The 23,967-nt window shown below is 41.7% G+C and overlaps 1 protein-coding gene across 2 annotated transcripts in view; it reads right to left on the bottom strand.

Annotated features, from left to right (window-relative positions):
- Nucleotides 1–23,967, bottom strand: part of RAP1GDS1 (Rap1 GTPase-GDP dissociation stimulator 1) — a 625,331-nt gene that overhangs the window by 445,461 nt on the left and 155,903 nt on the right. For both annotated transcript variants that reach the window (XM_069238277.1, XM_069238286.1), the window contains exon 2: nt 1,365–1,472. In XM_069238277.1, the coding sequence (XP_069094378.1) occupies nt 1,365–1,472 (108 nt within the window). The remainder of the gene's footprint in view (nt 1–1,364; nt 1,473–23,967) is intronic.

Raw genomic sequence — 23,967 nt, 5'->3', positions numbered from 1 at the left:
GTATTTCAGTTTCACACAGTTTCTCTCACTTTTCTTGCACTCTTCTCCTCTCCCCTTCTCTCATGTATCCTCTCGTTCCCACTCACTTTCTTTCGCTGTCACTCAGTTCTCTCACTTTCACTCTTTTGACATCACTCTCTGCCCTTCTGCCTCTTTCAATAGTCCTTGCTTAGCATGTCACATTATCTCTCTCTCTCAATATCTCATGAAACATTACAATGGTGTAAACATAGAAGAGAGGTTTATACAAAAGATAAAAATATCGTTAACTTCAAAACTCTAAATCCCTGTACTAAACGATGGTTGTGAGCTGCAGTAGCTTAAACATACAAATATAAATACTCGTGAGTGGGCTTTCAACCAGTTGGGCCTAGATCGTCTGCACTCTAAGTCTGTCAAAGTAGTAATTACACACCATCATTAAAAACAGCCAATAGGGACAACAAACTTAGAGAAAAACTTAAAAAAAACATAATTGTTTGCATTTCAAGTGCCTCACTAATCCACATGCGGGGCTCGGGAGAGGGGACACACTGTTCAGATTAATACAGGTGAGCAGGGCAGATGTCTTCCAGCCTGACTCGTGAGGGTGCATCTTTCCATGAAAGTTGCATTTCTGATATATTTTACAGATTAATGATATGTGCTGGCCTAAAAGGAACAGGTTTTCAGTACAGGTGGAAGGTAACAATAGCACTTCAAAAAACAAAAGTGGCTTCAGAAACAGACTCCTAGAAAAATTGCACCTCACGACGGTCTCTGCTAGACATCTTCATAGTCTGATTTCTCACCCTGGTCAAGAGAATGTCTCCTGCAAAACAGTCGGTGAAAGGGACTACGACAAATCTGTTTCTACAATGACAGGTTTCTTAGTTAGGACTAACCCCTAGATTTTCAGATGAACCCATGTCAACCAGGAAGCAGCGATTCTCTCCTGTGGTTTAACTTAAGAACCTAATGCATTCTGTACTCCTATTTCACTTGCAAGGAGTCAGTTGAATCAATACATCTGAAAACAATAAGCTGAGCTCATCTCATCAGCCGTTTAGGAAGGGACTTTAGCAAGGTTTACTCAGACACTCAATGAGCTTGGACATAGCTACATGTGATACACAGAACTCGCTACTCATCTTAAAATAGTCAGCCCCCCCCTCTCATTTTATGACCAGGCCTCGGTGTTGCCTCTGTTCTAATTGTGGAAAGCCCCTCCTGTTTGTGAAATGGGTTCCCTTCAGATTTAAACATCTGAATGATAAAAGATCCATTAATACTATGGTTTATCTAAGGGATTCACGAACAACAACTACTTAAAGACTAAATAAAAGTAGGGTCATAAAACTCAAAGGTGTACTCAAAGAACTCACTGTTTTGAACTAGAGCTTGAAGAAGGCAGTCCAGGCATCCTTCCACTCTATCCACCGTGGTCTCGCTCGCTGTGAGCTTCAGCTTCGTCAAGGCGTCACTCAGATTATCTGCATCAACAGGAACGAAAAAAACAGTTACTGATAAAGCCACAGACGAATTACACAAAGTTTGTATCTCACTCAAGGGACCATCTTGAATGGTAAAAAGTTGATTCACATACCACTTTGTTTTCCCTTTCTTGTGCTTGTTTTTATAATTCTGAAAGGATGTTGTGTATTTGCATTAGTTGTAAATATAATGGTATCTTCTCAATCAAGTCAATTGCCCACAACAGTTTCGATCTCTCATTATTGACTTTCTGAATAGTACCGCCCTGGTGATCCACAATCATAGCGCAGAGCTCACAATTAGCTGCAAAGCTACAAATGGCCAGACTACATGCAAGTGCAAAGAATGGTTAGATCAGCTTCATGATAAACATTACACACATCGGACTCAATAGGCTCTCAATTAACACGAATGCAAGCACACAGTGTGCCTGACAGCTTGTAAGAGATCAGAGAGCAACTGTCACAATAAAACTTAGTTAAGAATTTGTGTTACTATTTAACGTGGTGACCACATATATTTAGGAATCTTCAACTTCTTTATATGAAACAAACACTAACGAAGGCCAACTTCACTAACGGGTAAACAATTCTAGCTTGTGCTGCTAGAACCAAAGATACACAGTGTGACATAACTGCAATGTCCCTTCTTCGAGGCAAAAAAAAAAAAAAGATGCATACGAACTATTGGCTTGGAACGCAAAAATGACCAAGGTAAATAATGGTCCGCAGATTCAACAGCACACAACAATTGTTTGTGCCACTGGTAATAGATTCACCCTCAGAACTGATGACCCTTTTTTTTTTTTGACTGTCCATGACGTTCAATCAATCAATCATTTATTTGTTAAGCGCGCTACCCACCCGGTAGGGTCTCAAGGCGTTGAGGGGCAAGTGATACTGCTCTAAGAGCCATGTTTTGAGGCGCTTTCTGAAGGCTAGGAGGTCCTGGGTCTTGCATAGGTTGGTGGGGAGGGAGTTCCAGGTTTTGGCGGCGAGGTGGAAGAAGGATCTGCCGCCGGAGGTGGTGCGTTGGATGCGAGGTCGGCGGAGCAGAGCTGGCGGGTCAGGATGTGGAAGTTAAGTCGTTCGTTGAGGTAGGCCGGTCCGGTGTCGTGAAGGGCTTTGTGGGCGTGGATTAGGATTTTGAAGATGATCCTTTTGTTGATGGGCAGCCAGTGTAGGGATCTGAGGTGGGCAGAGATGTGCTTGTGGCGAGGGAGGTTGAGGATGAGACGTGCAGCGGCGTTCTGGATGTGCTGGAGTTTTCTCTGAAGCTTGGCTGTGGTCCCCGCGTAGAGGGCGTTACCGTAGTCCAGTCTGCTGCTGACGAGGGCGTGGGTGACCGTTCTTCTGGTTTCTATTGGAATCCACTTGAAGGTCTTGCGTAGCATACGGAGGGTGTTGAAGCATGAGGATGATATGGCATGGACTTGCTGAGTCATGGAAAGAGACGAGTCTAGTATGACGTTAGGTGGGAGTGCCACTTACTTTTGCTTCTGCAAAGCAGAGCAGCCCAAAGCACTATGTTGTGTCTTGCATAAGACAATTACTTCAAAAGCCTAATGGTGTTCTTTGATCTAGTTGCAGCTTGTCAGAAAGGTACATCTTTATCACACTGCCAAAGACTGAAAGGTATGTCTGCTTCCTAAAATATTCCAATACCATGAGAGCAAATAAGGAATGCGCTCAGATCTATTCCTAGTCAATTCAACATTTCTTCTACAATATCTGTTTTGTTTTACCTTTATATTTGACAGCCTCCCTCTATTTCACAACAGTGTCAGCTCTCAAAAACAGTCCAGATGGCATTTTGTTACAACTTCCCACTTTCCTTCAAAGAAAGGTAATGTTGCCAGCCAGCTAATTCAACCTCTTCCGCAAAACTTGAAGTCCCGTGATGTCACAGTCAAAGTCCAAGGGATGGGAAAAAGTAGCCAGAGTCTCCAGTCTCTCCAAGAATACGTAAACATTGAAGCTTCTACTCTGCAAAACTTTATCCAAATATGTATGGGTTACTAAATGGAAATGGTATAAAAATAGCCCTTTGATCGAGCATGGCGAACTTCCTAAAAGACTACCTTAGTTAAATATCAAGAATTTACAAGTTTATGACAATCAATTATTGTTAATCGAACAGTATTTTGCATAGTATTGGATGCTGTAAAGCTCAATCATCCTCAGTCTCAGAGAAGCAAATCATTAAAGTCAGAATTTGTAGAAAGAAAAAAAATATTTAGAGCTTACAATTGTGCTTTTTGGTTTCCATGCCAACCCAGAAAGTGAATATGCAATGCTTCATTCAACCTCGCAATCAAGGTTCATTGCTTTTATACATCATGTTTTTTTTTTTGTAAATCCCTAACTTTTCACACTTTAACGGTACCAAAAAAATAAATACATTTGAAAACACGTATGGTTGCGGTGACATCTATTGAGATATCGTAGTTTAGTGATGAATTGTAATGGTAAATCGCCTGTCTGTGTTGCATTAGCCTCATCACTTTACCTCACAGAGCGGAATCAGTCTGCAGGCTTTTCAGTATGAGAGAGGGAAATAGGGGAGCAAGATTTAAAACAGTATGATTCTATTATGTTGGAAAGTAATGAAAACATTAGACATGAAAATAATGTTCCAGTACGAACTTCCTATTTCTAAAAGAGCAAGTTTGTGAAGGTTACGGTCTTCGACAGCAAGGTAGGAGCCGCACAAAGATGGCAGACCAATGGAAGGCACAAACTTGCCCCACCAAGAGCTAAACAGAATGACACATCAGTGAGGCCCTTGGGTATGCCTCTTTTGAAAATGCACACATTTTAAAAGTTGCAAGATCTCTTTGAACTCGATTTCAATATTAAGAACGCCACCTTTTCACAAAAAAATTAATAAAATAGTTTGCAATTATAAGAACTGACTGATGTTAATTATCTTGGAGAATCTTCAGCAGGTGGTTTGATCACGTGAGCGGGTAAACTTACCGAACATCTTAACAAGAATGATGATCCTTAAAAGCAAAGCTCCAAGATTTTCTATCAGAGTGAATGAGAGAGAGATATTGCGCACGTTAAGCTGAAGAATGGTGTGTAGGGTCAGAATCCCAATTTCTCATTTCGGTGGTACTGCTTGATCAAGAATGTGTCAGGTTAATTCTTTGCCAGTAAGATCCTTAAGGGGCAATCTTTTGCATTTATAGTAAATTCGAAGATTGTCTCTCAGTTATCTACTTACAACTTTATTTTTCCCCAGGAGCTCCCCTTTAAGGTAAATCAAAGGTTCGATTTCTTCATTGAATAAAATAACTTCCTGTGGTATGTAAAGCCTTACAGAGTAACACAGCACTAGAATATCTGCTTTCACCAAGTGGAGAATTTGAAAAACCCTTTACGATGTCCAGCCTTGAACAGCCGATGCACACGTTGTAGAGTTACTTACGGACCAGAACGGAGTATAATATTCTGAGGAACAAATGGCTGCTAAATACCACTAAGGAGATCCATCCTGGAGTTACACATAAGTAATTTGTATGTTCCCAGATTTATGCTGTGCTGTGTTGTTAAGTAGACTGCCACGCAAATGCAGGTTCAGTAGAAAGTAGTTTAATCAGCAGCCACCAACCGAAACAGGCCACAGGTTTCCAGGTCCACACCAACTGACCCAGAACTCTGGCAGGCATAGTTCCCATCACATTGCAGGAGAACCTTACAGTTGACAGAGTTCTCTGTGAAAAAGCAAGGACTCTGTCAACTTATTACAAGGTAGAACACAACACATCCCCCTTGCCCACACCATTATAACAAATAAAAACCAGAACAAAACAAAAGACAACAAAAACGAAAATGTTGGTCTCCTAAAATACAAAGACATTAGACATCTCAAGACACAGGGGGTTATTACAACTTTGGAGGAGGTGTTAATCCGTCCCAAAAGTGACGGATATACCACAAGCCGTATTACGAGTTCCATAGGATATAATGGACTAGTAATACGGCTGGTGGTATATCCGTCACTTTACTGTCACTTTTGGGACGGATTAACACCTCCTCCAAAGTTGTAATAACCCCCACAGTCTTTTAACCATCGTGGCTTGCAACGAGGTCTGGAGTTCCCCTCCAACTTAGTTGAGACTTTAGACATGTCGGAGTGATGCATTTCCCCATTGAGTCCATCGGGCAAATGAGATCCAGATGAATTCAGACTGCCGTCTGGACTCTTCCATTTTATAATCCTGGACATGCTCCATATGTCATTATTGTCTAAAACCACCACATTCAGTCTTACTTCTTTGATGCGGAAAGGGCCCATGTATCCTGACCTCCCTTTCCTCCCATGTCCAGGTTTTTTCACCAACACCATTTCACCCACAACCCATTCAACTTCGGAGACATTATGTTTAGAATCATATCTAACCTTATATCTTTGCTGATACATTTTCCTGAGTTCAATTCCCCTGTTCAACTTCTCAATCAATTGTTCCGACTGCAACCACATTCTTCTCATCCATGCTGGATTCGTTTTGGTGCAACCAATTCTGCCTCTCAAATATTCAAAGGGGTAAATCGCCCACCACATTTCTCTAAGCAAATCAGACAATGGTGTCCTAGTTTCGCCAGGCTCTTGAACACAAAATTTCACCATTCTACTCATTCTTTCAGCAAGGCCATTAGCTTGGGGTAAATACAAGGCCGTTCTTAAATGCACTACAGCGGACGATTTCAGAAAATCCTGCAATTCCTGAAAAGTCAGTTGCACTCCATTGTCAGTCACCAACAGACTAGGTATACCCTCACGGGAGAACTCCTCTTTAAGAAACTCAATTACAGTCCTGGTTTCCAGCGTGCCCACACATTTCGTTACTACCCACTTCGAGGTATAATCAACTAAAAGTAAGATATAACGTTCATTAGCAGGTAGTAGGTGAAACGGGCCCATAGAGTCAAGCCCCAACTTCATCCAAGGTTTTTTCAGTACCTCAATGGGGGAAAGTGGAGCCTTAACCACAGACTTGCACGTATCACTGTGTGCACAGGATACACAGTCCTTCACCACAACTTCCACTTCACGATCTAGGCCTGGCCACCAGTACACCTCTCTCAACCTGGATTTGGTCAAATTCCTGCCCATGTGGCCCTCATGGGCCAAGTTGACAATCTTGTTCCTCGCATCCATTGGTGGAATAGTCTTGGTTCCTCTACATAGCTCATCTTTATTACAACAAAATTCATCTCACACATTTCAGAACCCCTTCAAAGAATCAGGAATGTCCTTAAAACTCGGCCATCCCCTTATGATAAATTCTACAAGTGTCTTCCTATCAACATCTTTCTCTTTCGCACACTCTCACTCCTCCTCAGAAATGGCCACTTCTCTCACCCAACTAATCACAGCAACATCATCCCCGTTATCCTCACGATCAATAGAGGCTTGTGACAAGAAATCTGGCACACTACTCCTCGTGCAAGGTATGTATTCTACCTGGAAATTATACTCCATCAAACCTTTCACCCACCTTTTTATTCTGGGTGTTAAATCTTCACCTTTCCTTGAGGGGAAAATCTGAATAAGAAGGTTATGATCTGTCCTCACCACAAAAGGCAAACACCACAAGTAAAACTTGAAATGCCTGATGGCTCAGGCGCATGCAAGAGCCTCCCTTTCAATAACAGAATAGTTCTGTTCTGCATACTTAAGAGAACGGGAAGCAAAAGCAATTACTTTTCTTCACCCTTCACCATCTGGGTCAAAACAGATCCTAACCCATTAATACTCGCAAATACATAAAAATGCCCCAAAGTGGGCATTTTGCTAATACTGTCTTTAACAAAGGGTTGGTGATCCACCCATATGTGTCTATTGAGGTCCCTAAGGTCCACACACATACGAATCTATTTCCCACCCTCCTTGGGTGCCAGAACAATTGGGGCCAACCACTCAGAAGATTCAATTTCTTCAAATACTCGTAAATTTAACAATCTATTGAGTTTTTTTTTGAGAGGTTCCAACATTAATCTAAGAACTTTCCTTACTTTGTGTACAGAAGGAATCGCTTTGCTCTTGAGAACTATCTTGTGCTCAAAATTATTCAGACACCCCAGTTCATCATTAAAAACTGAGGGAAATTCTTTAAAGAATATCAAGATTTGCATCTTGGTCGCTTAAAGCCATGACCTGACAAGTGGAGTGTGGATCTAATTTAATACCCATGTCTCGCTGATGTCGCCAACCCAACAAATTATCCCCACGCTTCGCCACATAAACCTTGCCTACAGTCATCCTGTCTTGAAATTGAACAGTCATAACCTTATAACCCACAACAACGATTTTAGTACCCCCATAACTCACTGGATTGATGTCAGGCTCTACTAAAGGACCATACTCATCACCAAGTATCATTTGCCAGTTTTTATCGCCCATCATGGTGTAGGGAGATCCTGAATCGGCTAGCACTTTGACAACTTTGTTGTCTATCTTGACTGCACATTCAGGCATAATAATCGGTCCTTCATTCACAGCCTCAACATTGCTCACAAAATGGTTATCATCTGACCTCACACAGAACACAATTTTGTTTCCACTCTCCGTAACAAAATCCACACTCCCTTGTTTGTCACCCTTGCAAACCCTCGCATAATGACCCCTATTTCCACACTTCCTACATGTAGCGTTTTTAGCATAGCAATTTGGACTATTAGCAGTATGTCCAGGGTTACCACAACGGTAACACCACGCTCTAATTTCCTTGCTTTCCTTCCCTTCCTCCCTTACAGAGGCAGACTTATTGTCAGGGCTCACTTTCAACATTTCATCACGATCATGGGTCACTTTTATAATGTCAGTAGCAGAAACACTGTGTGTTTCAGAAACATTCATCTTCTTGATCTAGTTAATAGTACTTTCCATACCCTCCACTATAGCAATTGCCTCCTTTAAGTCAGGATTTTTTGTTAACAATTTTTCTTGAACACGTCTACTGTTGGTACAGCGTACTAGTTGAACTCTGATGAGAGACTCAGTGATGTCACCAAAATCACAGGTGCGTGCCAATGTTCGCAGGGAAGCAACAAAATTCCCCACACTTTGTTTTCCCTTGAGTTCTCGCAAAAAATGTATGCCTTTCTAAAACTACATTAAGTTTGGATTCAAAGTGTTCTGCCAACATTCTGATCGACATTTCATAAACATCCCTCGGTTCACCTTCTGCTCCACCAATCGGTAATGTCTCCAAACTGTCATAGATGTTCCTGCCTTCCAATCCCAAATTATGTAAGAGCACACCTTGTTTCCTTGCAGGCGAGAACTTTTCACCCCCAATGGCTATCAAATATGAATTAAATAAATTCTTCCATGGCAAGATTGGTTCACCTTTATCTGACAAAAATGCAGGTAGCTGTGACATTGTGGTAGTTGCCATAGCGAAAAGAGACAAAAGCAGGAAAATACATGAAAAGAAAAAAACAATAATAGTTATTCCTTTGGAATAGTGAATTAGATTGTACCTCCAAAATGGCTGCCAGAAAATGCCAAAAGATTGCCCATAAACATGCTGAGCTCGCATCTGACCAAACTGCACTCCTAAAATGGCCGCCAAGAGATTACAGATAAGTGTCTTCAACTTGAAAAATGGCCGCTAGAAAGTGCAGCCCGATACCTACAAAACGCGCAGAACTGACGCGTGTACGACCAAACTGTACTCCTAAAATGGCCCCAGAAGATATAGACGAATGTCTACACACGTGCTGCACTCGCGGCCAAACTGTACTCCTAAGATGGCCGCCAGAAGATACAGACAAATATCGAAACGCGCGTTGCACTCGCGCACGCGTCTCGAGGAAACACCATCAGAAGTTACAGATGCTTTGCACATGCACATGTTAAAACTGGTGACCAAACACCCTTTTTACCTCCTGCAGGTGTCCAACTTGGCTCTGCTGTGCAACAGACAGTGCCCTCGGCAGACAGTGTCCTCGGCTGACTGCCGTCTCCTCCCGTCACAAAGGCTAACGTAATGGACACTAAGCTTCACGATATCTTGGGGTGGCAGCCTGGATGGAGAAGAGGGGCTAGGGCTAAAAGCAACACAACACTGCTCCACTTGTCACAAAAACAGAACTACAGCAGCGGGAATACTGGCCTGCAGGGAACACCACAGGACAGTCAGCTTGCTTCCGCCTTCAACGTGAGGAACCAGTAAGAACGGTAAATCCGTGGGTCCAAGGAGAGGTTGGTGGTAACGCCTGTCTCCTCCCAGGCAACTCGTCGCCAGTGTTAAGTAGACTGCCTCACAAATGCAGGTTCAGTAGAAAGGAGTTTAATCAGCAGCCACCAACCGAAACAGGCCACAGGTTCCCAGGTCCACACCAACTGACCCAGAACGCTGGCAGGCAGAGTTCCCATCACATTCCAAAAGAACCTTACAGTTGACAGAGTTCTCAGTGAAAAAGCAAGGACTATGTCAACTTATTACAAGGTAGAACACAACATGTGTATACCATGGAAACCCAATAAAACTGTTTATTAAAATAATATAAATTACTATGGTGAACTCAAAGGAGGAGTGGCACCCAAATGTATCATTGTTGACAGACTGCACTTCGTAAGCAACTGCTGTCCCTTTGGCTACACTATGTGCCGGGAAAGGGCTGCCAGGAAACATTGTATAGTTCAGTTGCACTGCAAGCAAACCTATGCGATGAGCTGTAAATGGGAGATGATTGCAGGAGTGCAGCTGCATCACCATTTCATTTGAAGGCAGAATACAGTTAGTGAACATTCTTCTGCAGGTTGTAGTTGTACAAAAAGTAATAATGTGAGCAGGATCTACTAATGTTGAGTGTGTCTTGAGCATGTAGCAGACGGTGTGAAGGGTGGTGGATACTAAAGGTCCATGCCTTGAACAATAGCAAAGGAAGCCACGCTGACACGAGGTCACGCTCAAACATTCTCCCCTGAGGCTCCTACCATAACACCACCCTGCACATTGGGCAGGCTGAAGAGTATCAAATACTCCTTGTGTGCATGTACTATAGCACATATACACATTCTTTGTTTCAAGAGCATGGTTTTCAGCTTCTTGGCCCAGTAGGCCACAGAAGGAATAAAAACTCAGTCACTCCATTCTATAGTGCAAAGTCTGTTCAGAGGAGAATGCTTCCTCGGCACCCTAGCATACGTACAATTACAGAGTACACTTCTACATTCGCTTGCGCTTCAAACTTGCTACTTTGAGCAGAGTACAGAATGTTCTTCTGAGTTTTTCTGAATAGCAAGAATAAGTGTGTGGTTGGCATTTCCTTTGGCTGTCGCTGTATCTAATAAACACCTCTCCATCTTCTACCTGGAACAGATATCTGATGAACATCCCATCCAAGCTGGCAGCAATTTGATGATTAGCACTGCCTACCCAATGGCATGGTAGCAGTAGTGAATTCCCTCCTGGCAGGTACATTGTCCGATGACTATTTACTCTGTGCTGGCATGGTATCTGGTTCTTCATTACTGGAAAACGAATGCAAGGACCAGTGAATTAAATTATTTACAGACAATTATACGAAATTTCAAATATAACCCAAAGGGTAATAATTTAGCGAGCGGGACAATAAGTGTGTAAATGGAAATAATTGTTATTGGAATTTGCTTGGGCGCCTACTTTTGTAGCAAGAATGATTTCAAATGTTTTAATGATGATGGTATATTAATCGTCGTGTTGGGTTTGTTCATTTGAGAGCGCACAAAATTACAGCTCAAAGCAGGTATACTGAATAAGATCTACAGACGTACACATTCCATAAATATCAAAGTTTTCAGTGTACTTTCAGAAAGTCTACCACCACAGTGTCCACTGGAAAGTGCGGGACAGCTGTGGGACCATAGCCTGTCCTTCCTGACTGCAGCAAACTGTTTCCAGCAATATACGCAGATTTTAAAAAAAGCACATAACCTGAAAGATAGAGATTTTCTTTTTTATCTACACAATGTCTTTGTAAACTTCACACAATTGTTTTTTTTCCAGAGCGGCTGTTTAATTTTCCATGCTGTCAAAGAGATATTCTGTTCTGAAATTCCTGGCTTATACGGAAGTGCTGCTTGCTCTAGGCTGCTGTTACAACTGGTTCACCATCTGTAACAGCGTTCTAGTCTTCCAAAATCTCTGTGGATGTTATTGTATTGTGGAAGGAGTGTGTCCCATTTCCTGGAGCCGTTTCATCCTTTGCAAGTCAAGGCTCAACGAGGTCAACGGATCACTGGACCCTGCACAGGATGTGATACAACCATACAATACAACTTCTATACTAACCAATTAAGTTAGGCAGTAATACCAATGTGGCCCTACAAGGAAAACTCCAGTCTAGAATAAAGTTAAGGGATTTATTACAAACTCAAGCTTAGTGTCATGTAGACAGCTCATAAAACAAAGTTATAAAGATACAGAATCTCCAAGGGTTGCCAAGGCAACGGAATAAATTCAAATGAACTAACATTAATAAAACTAAGCATTCTACAAGGATACAAAACATTAACAAGAAAATCTGAGCTACATAAATTAAACATTGTTTGGATTTGACAAGCATTCATGCTATTAAAATCACCAAGGTCAATTCAGCTGAGCCCAGGGTAACCCTACTGTTAGTCAAATTAAGGGATAATGTGCGGGCGGAACATGTGGGCAAAATACAAAAAGGACAGAAAAGGCAAAAATAATTTAGAAAAACGTAAAACCTGGCAACAGGGTACTAACTAAGGTGGGCAAAAGATAAGTTAAAAGGGAAAGTGTCAGCATGTCAGAAGCTTGGTCAAAAGTCTGGGTTAGGGAAAATGTCTAAGTTTCAGTAAGGTATTTCAAAGGGGGCAAAGTAGAGAGGAAGATACCTCTGCAAGGGCTCAGCACTTCGGGTTCTTCTTCAGCTGGGTTCTGTCTGGATTCTGACCAAACTCTAACTAGTCATCACTATATCAAAATTCATACGACAATCTGATTCGTTCAGGACAACAATTTATTTGACCCTGAAGTGGCATCATTCAATAGCAGTCAATCACACGACTTCAAGTTTAAACAATCCTATTTCTTCACGTCTGTCATGAGAACGGCATTCATCCATGTGGCGCCACATGAGATTGAAACAAATATTTAATTTGCTAGTTCACAGTCCAAGATGTTCCACATCCAAGGCTAAATAACTACATCTCTCTATGTGTAACACAATAGAAGTCTATTATCAAACTGGTCTTCTCATGGGAACGGAGTCTGAAAGAAAAGTTCATGGTAATGGAATGATTTATCATTCTTAACACAGTCACGGAGATCAAGGCCTAGCAGGCCTCACTTAGGCTAATGCAAGTGAGTTAATACAGCACAATTTAATATGTTCTAATAAACACATTTTAATATGCAAACTTAGAAATTCAACATTAATAATTCTTCATTAATGCTGAACTACATTTCTTTATTTTTGCACACGTATTTAAAACAATCATTAAAAATTCAAGATTATTTCAATACACAGTCACTATTAGTTTAGAGGCTAAATTATAACATGATATATCTTTTAAATCCTTCAAATGTCTAATTAACTCCTGGTACCACCAGGGGTCTAATATTAGTCTAAATGAATGCACATTTAAAATGACTTCTTCTCAGTGCATCACTCTACAATGAAACTACTAATACTTTAACTTAATTCTGAATTGTCACATATGGATGATTTCTGTGACATGAGGGCCAGCACCAAGGTTTCGGCTACATCACATTTTTGACCACCTTCACCTCCGCCTTCATATGCTGCATTAGGAGGGGAGACGTTCAACCTTAAAAGTACCCCCAGTGTTTGAAAGCATGTACTGCGATAAGTGAAGGACACAGTAAGTTCACTAGTAATGTCAAAGCTAACAATCTCTTCTACAGCGGTCCAGGAAAAGTAAAATACATGTTCTATTAAATGTCACGTGCGATTTGATATTTTGTTTTTTGCAAACAATGAAAATGGTTAATTTAAAAGGTCCTCTATATCCCAAGTGAGCTATGATAGGTTTAATTTTTAAAAAGTGCTGGCTAAATGTATTTCCCAATGAAGGTCCCAGCCCACTTCCATCAGGGTTGAGGCCTGGCTACTTCTAGAACTGGTGCTGTCCCCCTCTCCATCTCTCCTCGACCCTGCTTTATTGTATATATTTACTCAGCTCTATCACTTTTCCTTTTCTTTGACAGCTCTCTTCCTCTATTCTGGATTTGCCATCTCTACACCTTCTCTTTTATTCCTTCAGTTCTATCCGCGCTCTTTTCTCTCCGCTTCATACTGGCCCTTGTCAACTCCAAAAATAAGTGGGGTTCAATTTTTCTCTTAAAATGGTACTGCATGCCACCAAAATTTCGGCAACCCACTTGCATCACTTGCGCTACCCCCAATCTTCAGTCTAAAAGCTAATGGCAGCTCAAAATTTCTATAAAACGTGAAATAAACGATACGTAATGCAATGGCGGCACGCATTCATCATCACAACAGGAGTACCAATTTCAGGTTGCTTTTTTTTCTTTTCAAATGTCGCCTTTGAAATAGCACACATCTTTTGAAACAGCACACAGCTCTTAACTTTGCAGGGTGTATGATAAAATATGTGACATTTAAGGTTGATAAAGTGTCTGTTTAAAAATATATTTTCTCCAGAAAGTAATAGACTAGATAGAATAACTGCAAATAACATACTGCACAATAAAATGTAACCTGGTGACCATAGCAGAGGCATCACCTGTAACAGTGTCTACAATTCACAAGAAAACATATACCTCCCCTTAGTCAAGTGTTAGTGACTTACTATTCACAAGACACATGTTAATTACTTACTATCCACAAGACACAATATGAACTCCTTCGTGGCATTAGAAGAATACACACAGACATAGAACAATAACGACTCCCAAGGAAAGAAAACACCCAATTCCTAACAAATCTGCAGTAGGATGACAAACAAATATCCTAAAGCACCCAAATGTACTTCCTAATCAATATTTTCAGCACGACAGACTCTTCCCGTTGTTTAAATGCGCTTTCCTGGGTTCCGGCACATACCACACACAGCAAACAATATGCTTGCGGTACTCTACGCTGCTCTTTTTGTATACTGTTCCACATCGCATTATGGCCATTTTCTTAAAAATAAGCACATTTAATTGATCCAGACATGTTGTATTCCAAGCTAGCAAATTAACAATCAATTGACTAAGCCACGTCACGCTCCAACTTCACAACGTGGTGCCCATTTTTAGGAAACACATAATCCTATGCCCCACAAATGCCAAAGGTATTGCTTGTAAAACTACCGAGGCACAGCATTTTGCTATGCTGATACTGTGCAGCAGGTCAGAAACCGGATTAAAAAAAATACACCGTAATGTCTCAATGTCGGCAGATATTGCCCGATGGAAACAAAGCTTATTTATGCAATGCCAGGAGCACAGGTCTTTGGACAACTGTAACAGGCTTTTTTACAATGTTCTGTAAAAAAAATCATAAACCGTTGTTAACAAAAAAAGCCACATTAGGTTGTGAAATGCTCCAACACGCTTTACTACTTATTTCACTTTAAAAAATCCTACGCACACCTCAACCAGTAAAAGAGTTCCCCGTACTTAGTGGAAGAGCCCATTAGTTCCGCATTCCATTGTTGGTAAACGCGTGCTTTTGTCTCTCCCCAATGCTGATGTCGGCGCTTGCAACCTGCTGTGGTTTGCCTCTGCCAGTGTCTGGCGGGATAACTGGAATCCATTGTCTGACTTGGATCTAATCAAGTGCTTCCTATGCAGAGATCAGGTCACACTTGATGGCCCACAGCTGCCTGAGGCTTCAACAAGCCTTCTCCACGCCAAGACCCTGGCAGTGCGGACACGTCAGCCACAGATGGACCTCTATAAGCATTACAGCCTTCTGTTTCAACAAACACCTTGTGAAACTCCTCCCATCTAAGTAAGAAGTGTGGATCTCGCTGCCCTTCTCTCTGGCTGTGTCACTCAGTAAGTACTACTGACTCTTCAGTGTGGACCGTTAATGACGTTCCACATCAGGAGAGGTGAATGAGTGACCAGGCCTTATGCGGCCAGTCCACCAAAGAGTGAGGAAGAAAGACTTTCTACTTCTCGCTGCCTGCACGTACCTAACAGGATAGGCAGCTGGGACCTGGGCACCCTCAATACAGTGCACACTGACTTTATGGAACTGGTGTGTCATTGCCAAACAGTACCATTGATTTTGGCACAGTCAGGCAGGAAGAAAAATGTATGCAACTCCTCCCGAGATGTCTCGAGGACCAGCTGGGCCGTGCTGCTCTATATTCACAATCGACAGCAGTCTGCCACTAGTCTCAACCCTGGACGGCCCCAGTTACATATTGTGTCACTGCTAGCCTGCCATGCTGTGTTGCTAGCAATGGCTGTCTGCGCAACACAGAGAGGATGGAGTCACATCAGCTGCTGAACGCAGTCGGGCTGGCACACAGTCCGATTCCCAGGCTTCCATTAGTCAGTCACTATGGAATTGAGTCTTGTCCAGTGTCCAGCAAAGACAGACAGCAGCAATTTCAGATGCAGTGCTGTTTTCACATTTGGTGGCAAAAGGTTGCAAATAAAGGGTCGGGCAGTACTGTTCCTGCGCCACGGTATTCAATGTGAAGGGCTCTTGGAAGTAAAGCAGGCGAGGATACGATGTGTCACCAGTGCTTAATTTGTGCTTGTTGTTTCCGGTGCTGAGCACCAGCACTTATTTTTGAGGGCCGGCTCTTAGTCTTCTGCCTCAATCATTTGCTGCGAGCAAAAGACACATATGGCAAGGACGGAGGAAGAGAAAAATGAAAAAGTGTCACAAAGGGAGAAAGCAGAAACCTGCCAGCGTGAGCGGAAGGGGCAGGGAGTGGCTTTAAATGGCTTGAAGAGGCCCGAGATGGCTTCAGGAATACGTTGCCTCAGTATTATGTGCTCGCACATTTAAATGCAGAAGCCTTGTGTTTAAGAGGGGGGCTTTCACACCGGTTTATTTACAAATTAAGCACTATGTGTCACACATCTCTTGTACAGCTGCAAGTGCGCATGGCAGTGGCAAAGCCTAGGCCAGCAGACAGAACATTTTGGAACAACCAAAGATGGCTGGGTCAAAAGCAGAGAGTAATGGCACTGCATGATTCATCCAATGAGGAAGCATAGCCCTATCCCATTACTGCATTCTACCTCAAGTAAGGGGTTAGTCAGTAAAAAAAATAATCATGGTAAGATTTGGGCTGCTGCCCGCCGGACGATAAGAGTCCTGATTTCCAAAAATAGGTGCCATTATGGCCACTGGCACCCACTAGCACAAAACTGAACAGACTTAATTCATCACAAACTCATGTGACATAGTCATAATACAATTTGAAATTGTTTAAAATCTAACTGTCAACAGATATCACTTACCACTTCTAAACTGCACATGGTCATCATGAAGATATCACAGGGGACAGTTTTTGGGGCAAAGCCCTCCAGAGAGAACAGATGGCTTGCTAACATCTTGAGGACATTCAGAAAGCTGACTTCAGAATGCCCACTATGTCACTACACTCTACGCCACTACATGCTTGCAATCTACTTCACCACATTCTACACCACTCTACTCTACACCACTGCTCTCTATGCCATCGTACTCTTCTTCACTCTACTCCATGCCAGTGCACACTATCCCATTCTACTATGCACCACTGCACTCAACACCACTCTAGTCTACGCCACTCCACTCTACACCATTCCACTCTGCACCACTTTATGCCACTTTACTCTGCAACACTGCACTCTACCCTGCACCACTCCATGCCACCTCACTCTACTCTGAAACAATCTACTTTACATCATTGCACCTTATGCCACTGCACCACTCTACACCCCCCTCTAATCTGCTCCACTGCGCTCTATGGCAGTACACTATACACCATTTTACTAAAAACCAATGCACTCTATGTCACTACACTCTATGCAAACTATTCTGCACCACTGCACTTTATGCCACTTCACTCTAGACCACTCTATGACACTAGACTCTAGGAAACTCTAATCCACAACACTACAGTCTAGGAAACTCTAATCCATTAATCTTTACTCCACTCCATGCCACTCCACAAGACTCCACTCTATGCCACTCTAGAATCTACCAAACTATAATCTACACAACTCCCTCAATGCCACTCCATCCCATTTTACTCCACTCTACTCTACAACACTCTACTCCACTCCATGCTATTCCCCTCTATGACGACTGCTCTACTCCACTCTGCCATCCCACTCTCTTACACTATTCCACTATACAACACTACTCTATGACGCTGTACTCCATTAAACTTTACTCGTTATGCCTCTCCACTCTACAACACTCCCTCTGTAATGCTCTACACAACTCCCTCTATAACACCCCATTCCCCATTTGACTCCACTCTAATATATGCCACACTACTCCACTCTACTTCACTCTATGCCAGTCCCACTCTCCTACACCACTCGAAAACACTACACTCTGACGCTTTACTCCATTAAACTCTACTCCACTGTGACACACTATGCCACTTCACTTTAAGTCACTAGACTCTACTACGTTCTACTCCACTCTATGCCATACCACTCTTCTACACTCCTCCCCTCTATGCCACTCCACTCTACAAAATCTACTCTGGTCTACTTCACTCTCCTTTATAACACTCTACTCCACCCAAGACCCTCTATGTCATTCCATTCTATTCTACTGCTACACCACACCACTCTATGGCACTCTACTCCACTCTACAATATCCTACTCCCTCCACGACATTCCACAACACTACGCCACTCCAGGACGCTCCACTTCACTCACACTCCATCACACTGCACTTTACTCTACATTACGACACTCCACTTCACGCCACTCTCCTTTACCCCACTCACTTTTACTCATGCTGAACAGCAGTCACATTGGTGTAGATAATGGCTAAAACATAATGGCTAAGGTAATACCTCTTGCATAGGCAAGACCTATTTGCTTTGTCAATGCTTGTTATAACTTTAAACTAGGCTCACAGGTACAGGAAACATTGATTCAGCCCCGATTGCAAAGAAAACATATTAAAACATTCTGTATTTGCTCTCAATTCACACATCAAACTCAAAGTACTTGGAACTCAAGAAACAAAATAATATTGAAAATACATGAACTTTTTTTTATTCTGCTGGGTCTGGAATAAGAAGTGGATTGCCGTATTCTAGTACCAGCGATACCTGACATCACAATGTTGACAAGATATGTTAAAAGCTACTTCTTGGCACAATGGAAATTAACACTAAGAACCCTTTGAAAGACAGACCTTTCTCTTTTTCAGATTCCTGCCTTGAAGCTTTCTCTCAAATTGCATAATTATCCTAACAAAAGAGAAAGATTAACACCTCCCCAAAGGTTGTGGACAGTGAGGGGCTGGATCGCAGGGACTGGCCCGTGGCCCAAACCCCCACTGGAGCCCGCATCCGTAGAAGCGGCCAATCAGCCACAGAGCCTCCTCACCCCATATTTTATTTGTATTTATTTTTGGTCCCGCAGGACTCCTTTGGGGATCCCTAGGGACCACACAGGGTGTGCTGGCTCCTGTAGGACACCTGCAACAAAGCTACTTTTACCCCATTTTGGCTCCAGGGTGTTTGGGGGGGGGGGCTCCGGGAGCCCTTTAACAACTGCTAGGGGGCAAGGATATCCAGCCCCGGGCCCCTTATATGATTTATTTTGGTTTTCATTACTCCGGGACCGATTCCATAAGTCCTGTAATGGCAGCTGCTTTATTTTTGTTCATGTTGGGCTACCAATCACATCTCTTGGTCCAATAGGACTCGAGCAATGAGAATTCTTTTTTCCCCTCCATTTTTCCCTGCAGGAGTCCAGCGACTCTAGATACTGCTATGTTTGTAACCTTTATTTCTCTAAAACGGCTTAACAGAATTACACAAATCACAAAAAGCACTCTTTCCTGATAAATATTTAGTTTTCTGCCAAATCTGGTGTAATTCTGTCCAGGTGATTTTTTTCTCTGTATACTTTTTTCTATGAAATTGCATGGGGAAAAAGTGTTTTGGGACCCTCATTTTTTTTGAATAAGAATATTTTTATTCAGATTTTGTAAACACAGCAGTTACGTTCAATGGTTACATCACGCATTAGACGCACATTATACTGCACTATCATAGGCAAGCACGGCATCCGATCCCTTTGTGAAATATATGACTCTCTCCACCCTATGAACAGTGACACATTATATTTCTGCTATGTCCAGTTAGGTTACATTCTCTGGTTTGTTTTCTGTAGTTATTCAGGTGTTCTCAATTGCTCGGTGTGAATCCCAGTGACCCCAAATATTTTTCTATTTGTTCAAGCAACCTCTTCCTTACTATACTTCTTTCTCAGCATTTAGGAACCCATCCATAGCCCTTCTGCAGTCCTGGATCGTAAGGGGTTGTGGTGCTTCCCACACCCTTGCTATTCTCCCTTTGGCTACAATGGCCCCAATCAACTGCCAAATTGCCTTATATCGAGGCCATGTATGTTTGCCCTTTACATTAAGGAGAAGACATTTGGCATCTAAAGTAATTGGTAATGTTGTCACTCGTGCCATCAAACTAGTGACTCCTTCCCAATAAGGTTGTATTACAAGACAGGAGCACAGTGTATGTGTAAATGTGCCCTCTTGGTCACACCCTCTGAGGCAGTCCTTGGCTGGGGCCCTCCTTATTTTATGAAGCAGAGTCTAGGCATAATATGCTTGATTTAATAAATGTAATTGAATTAGACAGAATATTGCTCAAATGGCTATTTCTCTGGGGCTTTGTAGTGCCTCTATCCATTCCTCATCATCTAGTTGTTCTAATTGTGCTTCCATTGTGCTCCACGTGGCCCCAGAACCTCTGGGACATTGTTCATGATCTTCTTATATGTTAGAGAGGTGGCCTTTGTGGACATGGGGTCGAGTAGGAGTCTGTCCTCCGGGGGCCCCATTTTCTTGGCCCGGTTGATGGATAACCCTAAAACTCTATCTATCTATCTATCTATCTATCTATCTATCTATCTATCCACATACATTATGCACACGCACACTCACCAAGATTAAAGCGACATTATAGTTATGTGAAAATGTCAGTTGAAACTTAATTGTTTAAACTAAAAAAGACACTGAAATTCTGAAATACACCAGTTATATTGTTATAGTTAATTGAATAAACTATAACTAGCGTCCCCACCATGCACAGTGTTGTCACCAATAATATCAATTCAGATTTCATCAGTGATGTTTTCAATTATGTCACAGAATATTTAAATCGGTGATGCAATATGTGAGGTCATAGGCAGTGCATGATGAGGTGGCAAATTATTGTTACTTCAGGTAACTACAACTCTTGAATTTCAGTGGATTTTTTAGGTTAAAATATTATGTTTTCATTCACATTTTCACCCATATATGCCAAATTCACCTGTGTTTTTTCACTGTATATCTAAGATTTTTTAATGTAGAGTAAGAAATTGTCATACAGAAGTAGAGCATCACTTAACTTAGGTTTTTTCAGTTCATTTCTAATTTAAAAACAAAAAACATAAAAACTTGAAGTTTTATTACCATACATAAAAATGTCAACCCCAATGCATGGCCATTATCACCCACCCCAACAGCCTCAAGCAGCTACAACCCCTGCTTTTTTGTTTGTTTAAAAAAAAAAAAAAATTCAACCCCACTGGACTCTTGCAAGAGAGTCTCTGGAGGCAGCATGTTGCATGTGCTCCAGCAAGACTCTCAGCAGCACCAGGTTGCTGTGCAGGCTCCCAAGAGTCTTCCACAGTATCACAGTTCCTTATAAAAACAATTTTTCACATTTCACCTCAGAGAGGTCCCTCATAGACCTCCTCTACAGGTCCTTTTTTTTGGGGGGGGGGGGGGGGTCAAGATAGCCCTACCCTCATTCTTATAGTTTAATATTTTTTTAATTTTCAGGACACAAGTCCAGTCTTGAGTCCCGTAATGGTAGTCGCAACATTTCCATTTGTGTTACACAATTCTTGTATACCCAACCGTTGAGATACCTATTCATTTAGAACTTTAATTTCTCAAAAACTATTTAACAGATGTACACCAAATCACATTAAGCATGCCTTCTGAATAAAGATGTGTCCTTCTGCCTTGCTGAAGACTGTCTAAAATTCCCTATGGAAATTACATGGAAAAAAAAATGTGTTTTGTGACTCCCCTCCCCCCCACATTTTCTTGGCCCCTCCTCGTGGCTCACCCCAGAACTTTCTAGGAAGGGGGGAAAGCATGACAACTCAAAACAAGTTGCTACCCATCAATCACATGGCTAACCACACCCAAATATCTATACATTTTGAACCTTAATTTGTCCAACAAAAAAAAAAAAAAACAACTGAATGGATTTACACTAAATCACAAAAAGCACACTTTTTGAGAAAAGATCTAGCTTTCTGTGAAATTAGGAATAATTTCGCTCAGCCACTTCTTTTGTGTCACAGTTTAATGTTCCTATGGAACCTGCATGGTGAAAAGTTTTGAGACCGCCCCTTTTTTTTTTGGTCCCAACTTGATGGACCATGGAAACTTTCCTAGAAATAGCAGAGGTGAATGAGGATTCTTTTTTTGTTGCAAATTTCATGAAGATTTGTCCAACAGCAGCAAAGTTATTTGCAAACCAAAAAAACTAGTTAATATGGAAATGTGACCCTAACTATAACCACCCAGGGGCATGTGTATATGTGTGTGTGTATATATATATATATATATATATATATATATATATATATATATATATATTCACTTTAAAACAACAAAGGTTACAGGGACGTTATAGGAAGGCTCACATTTTAAACATACATAACCATAGAAATTCACCAGTTATAGTTACTTGAGGCAATTCTAACTATAACTTGTGTTCCAAGGTAACTATTACTTTTGCCCCAGCTACATACAGTCTTTTCATCAAAAATCATTTCGTACAAATATTACATTGATATTCTCAATGACGTTATCAAAGATGTCATGAGTGCCCAAATGTATGGGGAAATTAGCAGCGCACTGCGAGGGTGCGAGTTCTAGTTATAATTATGCGTCACCCGCAAATAAATTGTATTTTGCCCCGGGGGAGTGGTGGTCCCCAGGGCGCAGATGGTGGGCTGGTGCTCCCCACATATTAGAACACAGCTGTGGGGAAGTGCCAGTCACCAAGGAACGGGGCCCCCGCATACAAATAATAAGCCTCAGGGAGGTGGCGGTCACGTAAAATTCAAAAATATATATATATATTTTTTAGCCTGGTAGTCCACCACGGAGGTAAGGGGTCAGGGTGTTCATACGCTAGTATTTATTTTAAACTTTTGTTTCGACTTCAGCATGTGGAGGGTCCGAGCTATAGTTACCTTAGGGCACGAGTTATAGTTACTTGAGATAACTCCACCAGGTGAATTCCTATGGTTTTGTACATTTAAAGTGTGAGCCTAACTTCAACATTCCTGTAACCTTTGTTTTTTTTTAAGTGAACTTTACATATAAATATAAACACACATATATATATATATATATATATATATATATATATATATATTTTTTTTTTTTTCACAGAAAAAAAAAAAGATTACAGGGGCATTATAGTTAGATTCTGAATTTACTTGCACAAAACCTTAGGTATTCAGCAGTTATATAGTTATTTCAAGTAACTAAACCTCGCCCTAGGGTAACTATAGCTCGCGCCCCCCCACGCACAGTTTTTTCTTCAATAACTTGACTGCTAATGTCTCATTTATATTTATTATAATAATAATGACATTATAGAAGTTGTCATGAGTGCTGTAATATCTGGGGTAAACGCAGTGCATGGCGAGGGCACGAGTTATAGTTACTTAAAATAACTAACTATAACTGCTGAATTTCAAAGGTTTTGTGCGAGTAAATTCAGAACCTAACTATATTGTCCCTATGGTTTTTTAGCACGCAGAAACATAAATATAAGCAGCACCCATGCGCAACGGGGTTGGATGCAGGGCCTAGCCTATGGCCAGGTCCAGCGGCCAACCCGAAGGCATGCACCCAAACCCAAGCTGCGCACAGCCTTTTGCCCTGCCCAACATAAATTTGGATGCAGTGGATGTTTTTTTTTTTAAATCAATTTTTCTCTGGATTTGCGAATCCCGCCTCGGATTCATGAATCCACGTACGTGCGGATCAGACCAAAAAAATAATAATTATGCAATTTTGTGCCCACGAGGGGTCCCTCTATGTATCCTATGGGATCAGCATACCTGTATCCTGACCCCATATTTGTTTTTTTCACTCATCTTCTCCAACCGCAAGCTGATGCTACAAACAAAATGGCAGCTACAAGTTTTCTGTCATGTTGCGGCCAGGCAATCAGGGCCTTGCTCTTACCCCGAATCTGAACCTGCAGCGTTAGCTATTTATATTTTTTAAACTATAACATCGCAGAAA

This window comes from Pleurodeles waltl, chromosome 1_2 (genome assembly GCF_031143425.1).
Source record: "Pleurodeles waltl isolate 20211129_DDA chromosome 1_2, aPleWal1.hap1.20221129, whole genome shotgun sequence".
In the NCBI taxonomy this organism is placed as follows: Eukaryota; Metazoa; Chordata; class Amphibia; order Caudata; family Salamandridae; genus Pleurodeles; species Pleurodeles waltl.
Note: the sequence above shows the minus strand (reverse complement) of the source record. Positions and strands in the feature narration are given on the sequence as shown.